The 15,123-nt window shown below is 46.2% G+C and overlaps 1 protein-coding gene across 1 annotated transcript in view; it reads right to left on the minus strand.

The window, feature by feature from the left end:
• Positions 1-15,123, minus strand: part of SLC13A2 (solute carrier family 13 member 2) — a 739,631-nt gene that overhangs the window by 550,255 nt on the left and 174,253 nt on the right. The window contains exon 2 of the mRNA XM_069615341.1: positions 6,355-6,483. Coding sequence (XP_069471442.1) covers positions 6,355-6,483 — 129 coding nt within the window. The remainder of the gene's footprint in view (positions 1-6,354; positions 6,484-15,123) is intronic.

Genomic DNA, 15,123 nt, shown 5'->3' on the forward strand with positions numbered 1-15,123 from the left:
TCTTTCCCTCCGTTTTCTCTGTCTTCTCAGCGTCTTGCTCCACTATGCTGTTCCCTAACAATGTCTCTTTTTGTTTTCACAGGAATGGTTGCGATCTCGGAGTTGCCGTGCCGATGGCGAAGACCACTGTGAGTTATTGATGTGCGGAGCGCTGCGCTGTTTATTGGTGTTAATTGCTAACCTGTGTTCTCTTCTCTTCTTTGTACAGGTTGCGGTGATGTTCTGGGGTGATGAGCGATCGAAGTGCTGCTTGCCCAGGTAAGTGCTTTGTTAATGCTGACCTTGTTCCTTCTCCCTTGCAGGTTGCGGTAAAACCCGGAGATGGGCGAGGTAAGAGAAGCGCAGGGTGCTGCCAGGAACAGCTTCTTGCCCAGGTAAGAATTGTTATTAATGCTGTCCTTGTTTCTTTAACCTTGCAGGTTGCAGCGAACTCCGGAGATGGGCGAGGTAAGCAAAGTGCGGGATGGATTCAAGGCCGGTTACTTCACAGGTAAGTGGCCTTGCTTGCTAATGCTGTTCTTGTTCTTCCAGGTTATTAATGGAATCCGGATCTAGGGCTTCAGGATCGGGGTGGCGGAGAAGCAGATGAGCAAGAGCTGGACACGGTGAGCGTTACGCTGCAGGAGTGCAGAATAACTCGAAGCGTGTTCTGCTGTTTGGGTGTTGTTTAAATAGCCCAGGTAAAGTAGTTTCAGGCCAAGTAGTTCCAGGCCCAGTCACACCCAAAACACTAGACCGCATGGCTTGGTTCTAAAGATCTGAGCTGTGCAATAGGCCTCCATGTTGGATTAAGGTCCAAAACTGGTATTGCTTTATTCCTGATAATGAGCCTGGCGCCAAAGGCACCAGGACTGACTCCATGTATGTTTCTTATGGAGTTTTAAGGCCCTTGGGGCCAGTATGAAGGGATTTAGCCCCACTGCTGCCAGGGGGCTGTTATCCCTGAGGGGGTCAGGGGCATGGATCGTGACTCATTTTTTTCTTTGGTTTGCAACAGCCCATTTTGACACATGGTGAAAGCTGCTAGGATTTCCCTTTTAAATTCGCTTCTTCCATCTGACTTCCCACATTTGTTTTGCAGCCATAGTCAGTTCCTTATGTACAGCAATTTGCTTGAAACACAGATGCATTGAAATTGTCACAGACACAAAGAGCTGAGATTTCTTTGAAGCATTGATATTTTTGACATTTTGTGACTCAAATATCTATCTTTTTCTGTGGCTGAAAGTGACGTTTGTTTGGATTTTTCAGATTTGGCTGGCACAGCCTGTCATTCAGGGATCATGCTTTCTTCTGCTGAAGCACAATGTGGATATGGATGGGCATGGCAGGGCCTTATGGATAAAAGCAAGGTGATGTAGAATAAATGAAAATAGCGTCAGGGCAGCATTTCTTTCTGTATAAAATATTCCCTTTTGAATGGCAACTTTTTGCAAGCAGCAGAGCAGCGCTTCTTTCATTCGCTTCTTTTGGGTGTACCCAAGAAGATACTGGCACCTTTCTCAGTGTGCCCCCTGTTCCAACTCTGCCAATGGTGTTTGTCCAAGATGGGGCAGCCATCCTCTTCTTGCTGCAAAACACAGTTTTGATGCAATGGTGCTCCAAGGAGCCAGCGCAGCCATTTTGCTGTTGACTGCAGACAGAAGCGCAGCTTGATTATGGATGGGGATTCTGCTGAGTGGGTCAATATATCCCACATCTTTGCCTCAGATTTCTGATCTGTTGTCAACGACCGGGGGCTCTCCCACCTGGATGGGGAAACACGTTCCTGGCAGGTATCAGAATCACTACTCTGGCTTCTCTGAAAGCCTGTCCAGCACACTGCAGCACGCCTCATCGCATGATTGAAGAAGTTCAACATTTCCTCCATTCTCAAGGAACTACAATGAGCACCCCTCCAAGTTCAGAACACTTTCAAAATAGCCTGCATTACCTACAAAGGTCTACTGTTGAAAACACCATCATACTTAGATAAAAAGATCACCATCTCAGGAGGTCCACCCAACACCAGGAGCCATGATATCACCAGACTGGAATCCAAGGAATGCAAGAAGGAGAAGACCAGAAGACAATACGATCTGCCGCTATGCTCCCACACTCTGGAACAACCTACCTGCTAATGTCAAGCAAGGGTATGGGAGACCCTCTACTGAGAACGAACATGGTTCACATAACCTGTTCTATGGGATTTCTTCCACTCAGGAGGGTCTACAATCACGCTTTAGCTCACTGCACCCTTCACAGAGGAGAAATAGCTATTTGCATATCAGTCTGGTCCCACCCCTAAGGGAAATTCTCCTCTGAACAAGAGTGATATCAGCAACCCCAGACACATGTTTCGGCCTTGTTGGGCCTCCTCAGTGAGGTGAAGCAGAACCTCTCTATGGCACAGTGAGGAAGGGGTCTGTGTCTGGGTTACCGTGGGTTACTTAGGGTGAAAACCCAAGTTTTATAAATTAAGCAAGGATGTGGGAGACCCTCTACTGAGAATGAACATGATTCAAATAACCTGATCCATGCGAAACGTTGTAGTGAAATAATGCTATGGAAATGAACGAAGTGTAATCCTTTGTGTTGCCGAAAATATCGAATGGAGCATTGTAATAGATTAACTCATCATAAAGAGCGTAGTAAAGCCATTATTGTCTGTGATTATGGTCAAATACATTAAATGGAAGGCATATAACTTACTTTGCATCCTTGTTTGGAATTAATTCAGAAGTCTGTAACGCGAGCACTCGCTCGAGACCAATCTAAGCGAGTACTCAAACGTGCGAAAATAAAAAAAGTGCTTCAGTAATGAACAGAATGTTTAGTTCGCATCACAACTAAAACACATATTTTAACTTATCACACATGTTGTGTGATCGTCTGTTGTAGGCATTTTTTTTAAATGCATAATCCTTCAAAATACCAACTCATTATCAAAGAAAATATGCATGCAATTTATTTAAAAACAGCTCACTAAAGACGATCGAAGAGAATACACGAACGCACGAAAACTAAAACAGATGTTTTCAATTTAGCGCGTTTGAAGCGTATCGATCGTCTATAGTAAGCATTTCTTAAATAAATCGGGTGGATGTTATTACTAGAAAAGGGGTGAATGTAATTTAAATGTTATACGCAAAACACGAAAGAAAAATATGAGAGAATGAGCTGAGATAGAAAATGAAGATAGCTCGACATTTTAGGTCAAAAGATTTCACAATGCGTGAAATGCAGCTGCCGGCGGGAATAACCAAAGAAAATGGAGGAGGAGGCCCAGTAACCGCTGCAGGGGGCTCCTCTAACCTTCTCCCCTCCCCCTGGGTAAGGAGTGGGGGCAGAACGGCGCCAAAACCACCCAAAGCCCGCGAAGGGCAAACAAAGGAAAAGAGCGGGGTAAGCCCTTTATAACGAGCAGGCATCCTACAGCAGGAAGCATCCAGCACCTTCAGTAGGACGCCTGCCCCGCCGCCGCCGTAAAGAAGGATTTCGTTTGTCGGGGGGGTACATTGATAAGATGAGGCCCGCCAGGGAACCCGAGGACAAACCGCAACGGGAGAATTCCTGGGTTTGGAGAGGCAGAGGGGGTTATACACAGCGAGGTAGGGGATCCTTTCGCGGGCCCTCCTCCTGGGTCTATCGGGCAGAAACCCACCAGGGGGAGCGAGAAGATTGTTGGAGGTTTGCAGAAAGGGATTGCTCCTATGGTCAAGTGTGTAAATTCAGGTACCCAAGGGGAGGGGGGGGGCTCCGGAGCCCGCAGCTCAACTTCAGGCAAAGCAAAACATAAAAGCAGCAGCAAACCTAAAGAGAAGTCAAAGAGAGATTGAGGTATTAATGAAGGGAGATGATATTGACAAACCTGTGAAAGACATGAGTATGATTAAAAGGAACTTACCCACACCAGTTAACCTCCTTGCCATGACTCCTTTTCTTAATACATACCACAACAAGGTTGATGCAAAGTTGCTGTGGCAAGGGTTCAGGTGGGGTTTCAAGATCCCAGGGGCACGAAACCAAGGGGTTAAAGAGGCAAATAACTTGCGGTCAGCACTGGAAAGGCCAGAGGTGGTGGAGCAGAAAGTGGAGAAAGAAATCAAGCTAGATAGGGTGGCGGGCCCCTTCTCTTCCCCTCCCATGGACAATTTAGTGGTGTCACCACTAGGATTGGTGCCCAAAAAAGAAGAAGGCCAGTTCCGCCTGATCCACCATCTCTCCTTTCCAGAGGGGCAATCAGTGAATGACGGCCTACCAGTGGAATTGTGTAGGGTGCAGTAAACCTCCTTGCAGATGTTATACAAATGGTAAAAGCAGCAGGGAGGGGTGCCCTGTTGGGAAAAGCAGACATTGAGTCAGCGTTTAGACTATTGCCAATTCACAAGGACAGCCATCATCTGCTGGGTTTCAAGGTGGGCAAGAAATATTTTTATGACAAATGTCTGCCAATGGGCTGTGCCATTTCATGCGCTTATTTTGAAGCATTTAGTACCTTCTTGGAATTCACGGTGAGAGAAAAAAATGAAGGAGGGTGGAATGTTACATTATCTTGATGATTTTCTATTCATTGGTAAGAAAGGGACCGAGGAATGCAGGCCACTCATGGAGGCATTTCAGGGGTTGATGTCCCACATGGGGGTCCTGCTGGCTCCTGGAAAAACAGTGGGCCCAGCCACCACTCTGACATTCTTGGGGATTGAAATCGATTCAGTAAAGGGCGAATGCAGGCTCCCGCAGGACAAGGTGCAAAAATTGAAAGACATGATACAACGTTTGAAGGGGAAGAGCAAAGCAACACTGAGGGAGTTGCAATCACTGGCGGGTAACCTCAATTTCGCGGGGAGAGTAATGCCTTCGGGGGAGAGTGTTTGCAAGAAGTATAGAACTGAAGACAGTGGGGCTGCAGCATGCCTCTGAACACATCTGGTTGGGATACGAGGTAAAAGAGGACCTCAGGATGTGGGAAACATTTCTGTCAGAATCAAATGGGGTCTCAATCTAGAGGGAGTACTGGGCAAGCAGCGAAAGGCACAAACTATTCACTGATTCATCGGGGTCTCTCGGTTTCGGGGCAATCCTGGGTGTCAGGTGGTGCTGCAAAACGTGGCGGCAGAGTGGCATAGGAAAGGAATCACGAAGGACATCACGCTGTTGGAACTGTTCCCCATTGTCATAGCATTTAAGTTGTGGGGGGAACTCCTTGAGAACAAAAAAGTATCCTTTTGGTCAGACAATTTAGCAGTGGTTCAGATTATTAATCTGGGGTCATCAAGCAATTTGAGAGTGTTGAAGTTGCTCAGGGAACTCACCAAATGCCTGCTGGCATTAAACATCGAGGTCAGGGCACAGCACATTCCCTGTATCAAAATTGCGGCCGCTGATTCTCTGTCTCGTTTACAGTTGGAGAAGCTCTGAGAAAGCTGCCCAGAAGCAAGGAAGGTGATGGCCCTGTTCAAGGAACAGTGGTGGGGAATGATTGGGGTGATCTGAGCTCTTTGATAGACACACCCCTGGCACCAGGGACAGCGAAGAGGTACAGGGCAGGTTGGGAGCGTTTTCTTACATTTCAAAGGGAGGTTTGGGCGACGAAGCACAAAAGACAGACTCCGAATGAGCCAGAAGGAAGCCGGAAGGGTCTTTGCTCTTCTCAGACCAGCGCCTCTTGGGAGCCTAACGGCAGGGGTGTCTGGTGGTAACAACAAGGGCTCAGCTTCCCCCAAAAGAAACAGCGCTCTCCCCACCCACGGACACCTGCATGGGCAGGGTAGGCACAGGCACAAAGGGTGGGGAGAGTTGGGCCTACTATGGACGCTATACAAAGGTATAGGGGGAAGCAGGTGATCTTGGACACGGAGCAAGCACCACACTTACAGACTGGATTTCACGAAATGTGTGCAGTGATTCTTTTGTTGTGGAAATAAAACTGCGGCCAAATTTGCCATTTTGAAACTACTGTCTCATTCCAAGTTAATTGCCTTGTAAGAAAACAAGTTGCATCTGAGGAATGAGCAAATGATGGCTGATTGGCCATGGGTCCAAATGGACAAATGCAGGGGTTAATGAAAACTAGGAAGGTCGCGCAGTGTGTACAAACATGCTCGCAGTACTAATGAAAACTAGTATGCATAGTTGAATGTAAAATGTAATGGGCATTATAAAAAGAAGTTTGCTCGACATTTTAGGTGATGCGTAATTTTAGTACAGGTGAAATTTGATTAAAATATCCACTCGATCTTTTAGTTACGAGATTTTCTGACATTACCAAATCTTAGACGGGGTGCACTCCCATTCAAAAACCTGAGAGGAAGTCCAGAGCTGAGATGCATGCTGTGAGGTGAATACGGATTGCGAGAGGCACACTGGTCTTACCAAAGTGGAATCCATGATGCCCATCATGGGGAAGAGTAGGACTGGCAGCAGCGCGGTGACTGCAAGCGGCAAGGCCTCAAAGCACCAGAACAGAGCCATCAGGATGATCACATATGCGCAGCTGGCTTCCTGCAGAGGACAGAGGGGATGGAAGGTTAGCAGCTCAGAAAGGGGTGCTTGCAGCAGTGCTCAATGGGCATTACACAGAGAGCAGCGCATAACAGTGCTACCATGAAGACAGCATGCACAGATCTGCTTACAGAGGACAACATGAAAAGGCAACACAGAGTTCAGCATACAGAGGACACCACACAAAGAGCCTGCCAATGGGTACTAAAGAAAGGAAGCACACAAGGCCAGCTTAGAGATGGCAGCATATAGAGGGCAGCACACAGGGCAGCATTCAAGGAGAGCATGCACAAAAAAGAGTAGTAGGAAACAGCTGGGAAATACAGAGGGGACACACAAAGGCACTATAGCGGAAGCAGCACACATGGGGTAACACAGAAATGTATCATACGCAGAGCAGCAGAGTGGGGAACCACAAAAAGAAACACCTAAAGGGCTGCACACAGATGTTCAGACACAAAGGGAGGGGACCAAATAGAAGACATTTGAGGTAAGCAAACAAAGATAGCGCAAAGAAGGTATCACTGCGGAGACAACACACAGAGAACAGCTTTGAGACTGGCACACAGGCAGCGCAACGAAGCATGTGAAGGGAAGGACACATAGAGCACACTAGCAAGCGTAGCAAAGAAAGGTAGCATGCAGGGGTCAGCAAACGTGTCAAATACAGCTGGTAGCCCGCAAACATATGAACGAGAATGCAGCATATAGAGGGTAACACAGCAATAGCGTGCAGTGGCCAGCCCACAATGGCACTACACAGAGGGAGGAATACAGATAATAGCATATTGAGCTTAGCACAAAGAGGACAGCATAAAGACAGTAGCAAATGGAGTTACACGTAGAGTGCAGCACATAAATAAATGCACATAGGGGATAACCATGTACTGGGTTACTTAAAGAGAGTACAGCGATGCAGTGTAGCTTTGAGAGGTGATAAGTTAGAACACATTAATAGGTATCACACATAGACCGGTGCACAGAGGTAATAGATAGGGGGTCCCACACTTTCAGTCATGCGAATGCGATTTTGATAGACCGTTTTTCTGGGTTAGTAGAAGGGGTACGAATTTTACATTAAAAAAAGGATAGCATTCAAGTATTGTTTATTCAGTACTTGTGTTTACTTGCATAAATCCCGATCCTTTATAGTATTTTCCATTCCATTTTTGCATGGAGGTTGTTCAATAGATTAGTTTACATTTTTGGATGGCTATTATACCAGGGTTTATAGTAAGAGTCACTATTCCTCATGACAACCCCGAGGTGGAACAAGTTGAGGACCTTAAAAAGGTCCAAAATCCTCACAGCCCTCAAGAACCACGCCTATTAAGATGAGATCACTCACTTCATTCCTCAGCACCATCAAGGCTTCCATCATTCAAGGCACCTTCCCCATACTCTGAACACTTGCCAAAACCTCTCTTTGCTAAAATAAACCACACTTGGCCCAGACAACTTAGTCAATCCCCACCCCATCACATACAGATCTTTCTTCAAGAAACTCGTCTGCCTCCAGCTACATGACAATACTGTGCAGCACAACCCCCATCATGATTACCATAATGGCTTCAAACACTGAGACAGCCACCATTGGCCTTCACATCACAGACTGGGAGATCCATATCTACTGGTCCTGCACAACCTCTCTGCCACATCTATCCTGCCGATCACAAGGCCCTCCTCAACATCCTTGCAGACAGCTCAGTCTGAAGGTCAGCCATAACATCAACATGCATCAACTGCAAAACCACCTCTACTTCATCCAGCTCTTGACGTGGAGCTTGTTCCTGAAGTTCAACCATATGGAAACCGTTCTACCTGGAAATGCTACCAAGCAAGCTCTAGTCCAGAAATGGCTGAGGGAAATGGAACTCAATGGATATGCACCTCAAACAAAACCTTGCATGAATTATCTGAGATCCAGCAATGATTGAAACCTCTCGTTTGAGGCTCATGTCACCAACAAAACACAGACAGCGTTGTGTCTGTTATCACTTCTCAGCAGAGTAAAGTCTGTCATCTTACACCCTGATTTCAAAACTCTCCTCAATACTTTGGCTCACCCACTGGATAGAGGCAATACCTTCCTTGCAGATGAACTGGCCTCTCACCCCAGAAAGCAGTCCAACATGCCCTAGTCTGCCTCAAAGATCAGAGGAAATTCAGCCATATCAATCCACCCTCAAGCAACTGCACTGGCTACCCTTCCAGGCCAACATTGTTTTAAAATACCCTGCATCACATAGAAGGCCAGGACACCCAAAGCACCTTCTTAGCCAGCCAAAAGGTTCACCATCACAGGAGGTCAATGCACCACAAGAAGCAACAGCAAGAAGTGCAAGAAAGAGAAAACAGCAAAACTGCTCTTCTGCCTCCTTCAATGAAGCTGGAGTACTTGTACATGCTAAGGCTGACCTTACAAGGACAGAGAGGAGAGGTCTGTCTTATTTAAGTACAGCGTTGAATGAAAATGAAGAACTGACACAAATAAAGTCAGCATTGTAAGGGATTGCATCAGACCTAACACATTTAAATGAATGAGGTGGAGTGAATAGTGGAGAGGCAGAGGTTTCTAGCACAACGCTAAAATGGTAAAGGAACAATAAAGCGAATTGCAATAGCTATGTGCCAGAACAATCAAACTAGAAAATAGTGTAAGGAGCTCTGTTATTAAAATATTTGGGATCCTGGAAGATGTTGAGATGTTGAATGCACAAATCCCGATAAAGTGAAACTGTTCATGGTATCACAACTACGAGGGGCTTTGACTTATTTTAATTAATGGGACTTGAATGCAGAGGTGGGGGAGCCAAAGAATTCATGGGTAGAGCCGAGCCTGAGGCAAGCCACGTGGCTGGCGTGGCTCTAGGAGCCAAACACGAGCCAAACCAGCAAAAGATGCACACCTTGCCATCTGTCCCCACCCTCAAATACAAAGCCCATATAAAAAAACAATACCTGGCATCCTCCTCCCTACCTTGCGCAACGCAAACTCATAGCTGAAGTCCTGCCTCCCTGCCCCCATAAGAGAAAACATGCCCGCATAGCAATTTTGGAAGACTTGGCACAGTGAAATTAAATGATTTGCCCAGAATGACACACTTTCTGTAAAATGTGATTTGATCCTAGTCTGCACTTTGGACACTTGACCACATAACCTTTCGACTCTAGCTGATATAAATGTGTGCTAATGTATGGTTTTATGTAGTGTGAGGGATCAAGAGTAAGACTCAGACACAGTAACACGTTTTGTATTGATTAAAAACTTTTATTATAAAAAAAAGCAGGCTTGGGGAAATCCTACCTGCCCCTGACTGTAAGAGCAGTTTTCCTGCCTCAACAAAACTAAGGAACGTCTTTGTCAGGATGTCTAAAGCAAAAAGTGTTCTCTGTCCTGTGTGCAAAATCCTAAGCTGACCCTCACACACTAAACTCTAAAAATATAAAGCCTATAAGGTGCAGAAAAGAAAAACGAATAAAGTTCCACTAGAGAAGAGCCTTCCCCTCCCCTAGAGTTCTTTTGGCTATTACAATGTCACTTTTGGATATTTCTACAATCCCAAAGAGGATGACTCTTCCCTTGAGTTTTCTCCGTTTACACAACACTTTCTCTTTATTACACAATTTCAAGGGTGATGGCGCTTCCCTTGAGTTTTCTCTGTTTCTCTTGATTTTATATTCCCAAGGGCAATGGCCCTTCCCTTGAGTTTTCTCTGTTTCTCTTGATTCTATATCCCAATGAGAATGGCTCTTCCCTTGAGTTTTCTCCGATCCCACAACAGTACCGTTTCTTTCTCAGGACCCTGATGCCCTTTTCAGAAAGGGGCATGGTTGTACCCTTTTGGTCCACAATAAAAAGGGGGTTCTTCCCCTGTTTTCTCAGCACTTCCTGGGGGTCTCTGCCCCGTTTCTCCAATCCCTGGCTTACTGTCCTGCCAGGATTTTATTTTGCTACTTGCGTGCACATCCCAGACTCGCTGAGTGTCTGGTTTATTCTCCTGCCAGGGCTTTTTGAATCCTCTGAATATTCGAGTGCAAATCCCAGGTTCACACTCTTCATTAGCATTCACTTGATTGTGTATGCAGCTAATTATATCTTTCATATGTCAGGCCACCGACCCTTCTCCAACTGTGTTAAATGTCCCAGCTCCCTTGTGTGGGTTTTTTCTCTTTACTGACAGCACACGGAATCTGCCCTGAAGCGCCCCTGGATCCTAATCTCCTTCTCTGGGCTTACCAGTCTTCTGTCGCAGCTTCGGCATCCTTGTGTCTCACTGTTTCCTCCGCTGTCTGTCTGTTGCCTGGAATCGCTTCTCAGGTCCTGGCTGGCCTTGTCATTCGCTCGGCAGTCACTGCTGCTCGGGATGGCAGTGTGGCAAACACTCTTCCGCCTAACTTCCCTGGGGCGCCGTCCTCGCCAGCCTCTTCGCTCCAGTCTGCAGCTCTCTTTCCTCCCGTGTCCCAACCACTGTTGGGAGGGCTGATTCTCTCGTCTGGTTCAGGTGTTTTATATTTGCATGTCCTGGCACCTGTTAACATCTTCCAATGACTAGAACGCAGCATTGGCTTGCTGCTTCTAGTGATCTTCATCACTTCATCCCTCTTCCTCGTCTCAGTGTTATAAAAGGGGGGGCAAGTACATAAATCTCAGTGCTTGTTGGTTCAGTGTTAGCAAAGGAAGAGGGATGTACATAAGGTCGGTGTTCAGTAAATAGTGGAGATTCTTTGTCCACACCACAATATGCCATATATAAATGGGGGCGGGGTGAAGGAGTGTTGTTGGGTCCTAATGGGACTGGGAGATGCCATAATTGACCTAGCGATTCTATCCCACTCCTATGAGGGTTGTCTCCCCTCATGAGGTTCTACCTCAGCTAGCCTCTCCAGGATCAGGATCAGGTAGCTTCTGCCATTCACTGGGCAAATAAGGAGAGATTGCCCCTGGGAAAGGAGTGAAAACATCGCTAGATTTGTCACAGTAGCTAAAATAATGCTATATTTCATAAAGATGACTTGAAAGTACCCAAATAACAATATAAAACAACCTGATACATATATCAAGCCTTACGTTTAGCAAAAAGAGTGGTTATAGCTTTATTTTCACCATCCCAACTGAAACTGTACACATACCAGAATGCAAAGTGATGTTGGCCCAAACTGTCCCATGTTTTGCAACTCTAATTTCAAGACTTAGACACACAACCACAAAATTGCAACTTCGAGTCATTGTTCACACAGACTTGGAGCTGGTTATTGTATACATCTTCTAGTGGGCTTAAGCTCCAGGGAAGCTATCTTCAGCAGGCACAATGGGAGCAGCAGGCAGCATCCAAATGTCCTGGATGGTGGGAAATTGATGGCAAAAACTAAAGAGCTGTGTGGCAGGTGGAAAATATGACTATATTGGCATGCCCTTTGTCCAAGAACAGTGTGACCGCCCACCACCCCATTCACAAACTGGGAAGTACATGAAGAACCCGGGACCACTGTCCATAGCCCGGGACAGTAAAAGAAACAATCCTGGCTGGCTCCTTGTAAAGTAAAGGAAAATGCTCCAGGCAAACCCACTTGCCAACCAAAAAGTGAAGTACATCATCTGTTCCACTTCTGTTACAGAGAAACATGGTTCATAAGTAACAGCAAAGACCAAGTTAAAGGATAGTTCCGGGACTTTTTTTTTATTGTCCCTACGGGTCGGCCATGTGTTTGTAAGCATAAATCGGTAGATCGTAGGAAACTTTCCTTTGGACCTTACCCGACTTTTCGCCCATTATCGCACTCGAAATCAGCCTCCATTTTGTGATAATCCTATCATTCCGCCGCATCGACCTGGCTCACCTGCCTTTGCGGCACTAAATCAAATCCCCCGCCCCTGAGCCTGACATCAGCAGACGCGTACTGCCCATTTCAAGCACGTCTCGTGTCAACAATCGCTGCGCCTCAGCTATTGATGTGTTGCCATGGAAATGGCAGGACGCCTCTTTCCCCAATAAGTATAAACAGACCGTTTCACAACATACAGCAGCAGATTTTCGATTCCATTCCTCTCTCTGTGTTACTTTGAGTATTCTGTGACTCGTTTCAGTGCTCTGGTTAGCTACCTTCGCCGCTTGTAGCCCGTGTGAACACCTGTACCATCTCTGTAAATTATTTTACTATCTTTACCGCACAATGGCCACAATAATGCCGTATATGTACGAGCCCGAGTACACCGAGGAGGAACTACTGGAAAGGCAAGCACGCGAAAACGATGGGGATTCGGACGGCAGTTGGGAGGACCAGTCAACGGATGAAGAGCCTGGACCATGTCGCATGGACGGCGTCTCCACCTGGTGCACGTGCAATCGGTGCGAGCTAATGCCAACTGAGGAGGAGAACTGCTGCTGCCGTGAAAATTCCGGGTGCTTGGCCTACATTTCGGAAAGCGAGCAAAGTCTGCAGGAAGGCGAGCAAAGTCCGCAATGCATCACCGAGCTGCCAGAGTTCAGGGAAGCCTGCCTCTCACGGACAGTGTTGAGGATGATGATGGTGCTTATGCACGAACTTCGTGGCACTGTTCGTCCGCGTAATCCGAGTAACGAGTAAGTATACTCTGTTTGTGATGTCAGTGATGCCACCACTATTTCATGGTCGTCTCCCACATATAAAATTACATTTACATATCATTCGAACGCATGTAAATTGGTTCCATATAGTGCATTTTCTAGATATAATTTTTTTCTAAGAAAAATGACATGTGTTACCTGAATCGACATTGATAAGAAAGTTTGGTCAGTTTAATACAGTTTGCATCTTTTTTTTTCACAGGTGGTACAGGCTGGTGGCCTATCGTTGCTTCACTTGGTGGCTTCACGGGAGGCTCGGACACCGCGTTCGGAGAGTAATACCTGCCTGTGCGGTACTTGCCATTAGACAACATTTCCCCAGTGACAGTGGACAATACCGCGGATTTTCCCTCGATGTGCTGCAACCTCAACTTTACAATGTGTAATGTTTATTATTTATGTTTAACTAAAATCTAAAATAAAGCCCAACATATATTTTAGCAATGGTTGTTTTGATTTTTTAAATGAATCTAGTGTGTCTCCGTTGAATAGCCTTCCAGTGCCTTGTCTTGTCACACCACATGTCTCCGGCCAGCATCCTCCCTCACGCTGGCCGCACACCTTCAATCCACATAACCGTTGAACCCATATATGCAGCAGTCATACATATATTATTTTGTGGGTTGGCATCAAGCGTTGGCAATAAAAAGCTGTTGGATTTTATTGATACAAAACATGGTTATAGGTAAATAATAAATATGGTTGATCATAATAAATCCTCTTTTTGGGCACCGGGTACAGAGATGACCCCCATATATTCTCCTGGGAGGGTGAGGTATTTATAAACTCACCCCCCTGCCTTCCATGTAGTAGATCCTGCAGCCATCCTCTTACATTCAGTTAGATGGCCTCTCCTTGGTGAGGCCCTGCGGCAAACGGGTCTTGTCTGCACGACCACCGCCCCGATCCACCCCCCCGCCCTATCAAAGGCAGTTCGCACCGGGGTACTTGTGCTGGCAAGTGGAGCTGTCAGGGAGCGATAAAGGCCAAGAGGTGCCAAAGACCATGTACACTTCAAAGTGGTCTATAGAGCATGGGTTGTTGTTCCCATGTCTACCTCCAGACCCCGTGTCTCCTGCCAAGCATCCCCCCTCACGCTGGACGGCCCCCTGCAATCCACATAAGTGTGTCTCCATTCACGAGTCTTCCTGTGTCTTGTCTGCACGACCACCGCCCCGATCCACCCCCCGCCCTATCAAAGGCAGTTCGCACCGGGGTACTTGCGCTGCTGGCAAGTGGAGCTGTCAGGGAGCGATAAAGGCCAAGAGGTGCCAAAGACCATGTACACTTCAAAGTGGTCTATAGAGCATGGGTTTGTTGTTCCCATGTCTACCTCCAGACCCTGTGTCTCCTGCCAAGCATCCCCCCTCACGCTGGACGGCCCCCTGCAGACCGCATAATGCCACGACATATACACGTCATTCATTCACAAACACACCCCTGTTTCGAATTCTTTATAACCCACTTCATATTTCTAATGAGAACTTCTTTGCGCTTTGCTAGTCAACCCGTGAAGGTGCTGGTTATCTGCTCTTCGTCTCTGTGAACTTCCGTGACCACTTTGAGCAAACTCGTCAGTTTGCAACCTGTGAACTGCTCCCTGTTCTACGACAAGAAACTACTCTGATCCCTGCATCTAACTGTTTGTTCGTCAAGGTAAGTCCATGTACCATAATCATTTTGCGTCCAATTTTTTAATTTATATCTATTTGCTAGTAGTCATCAAATTGCATCCATGTTTTCTTTTCGTTCACGACAGTACATGCAAGGAACTAGTCACATGTTCTGAGTTTAGTCAAATTACTTTTTCTATTTTTTGAAAGTTATTGAAATACTTATCCGCATGTGAATAACGTGTATAGTTCCAAGAACCAAAACGGACCTTGCATTGAACCTTTTATGTGTCATTTAATGTTTTAACACATTGGTATTCATAGAGAATTGTTGATCTTTACTTTTCAGAACTTTCCATAATGCCTGCCTGTTCCATTGGCGGTTGCCCTTCGAAGACCCATAACAAATCTGAAGATAC

Source organism: Ambystoma mexicanum, chromosome 9 (genome assembly GCF_040938575.1).
Source record: "Ambystoma mexicanum isolate Mex_15411 chromosome 9, UKY_AmexF1_1, whole genome shotgun sequence".
Taxonomy (NCBI): Eukaryota; Metazoa; Chordata; class Amphibia; order Caudata; family Ambystomatidae; genus Ambystoma; species Ambystoma mexicanum.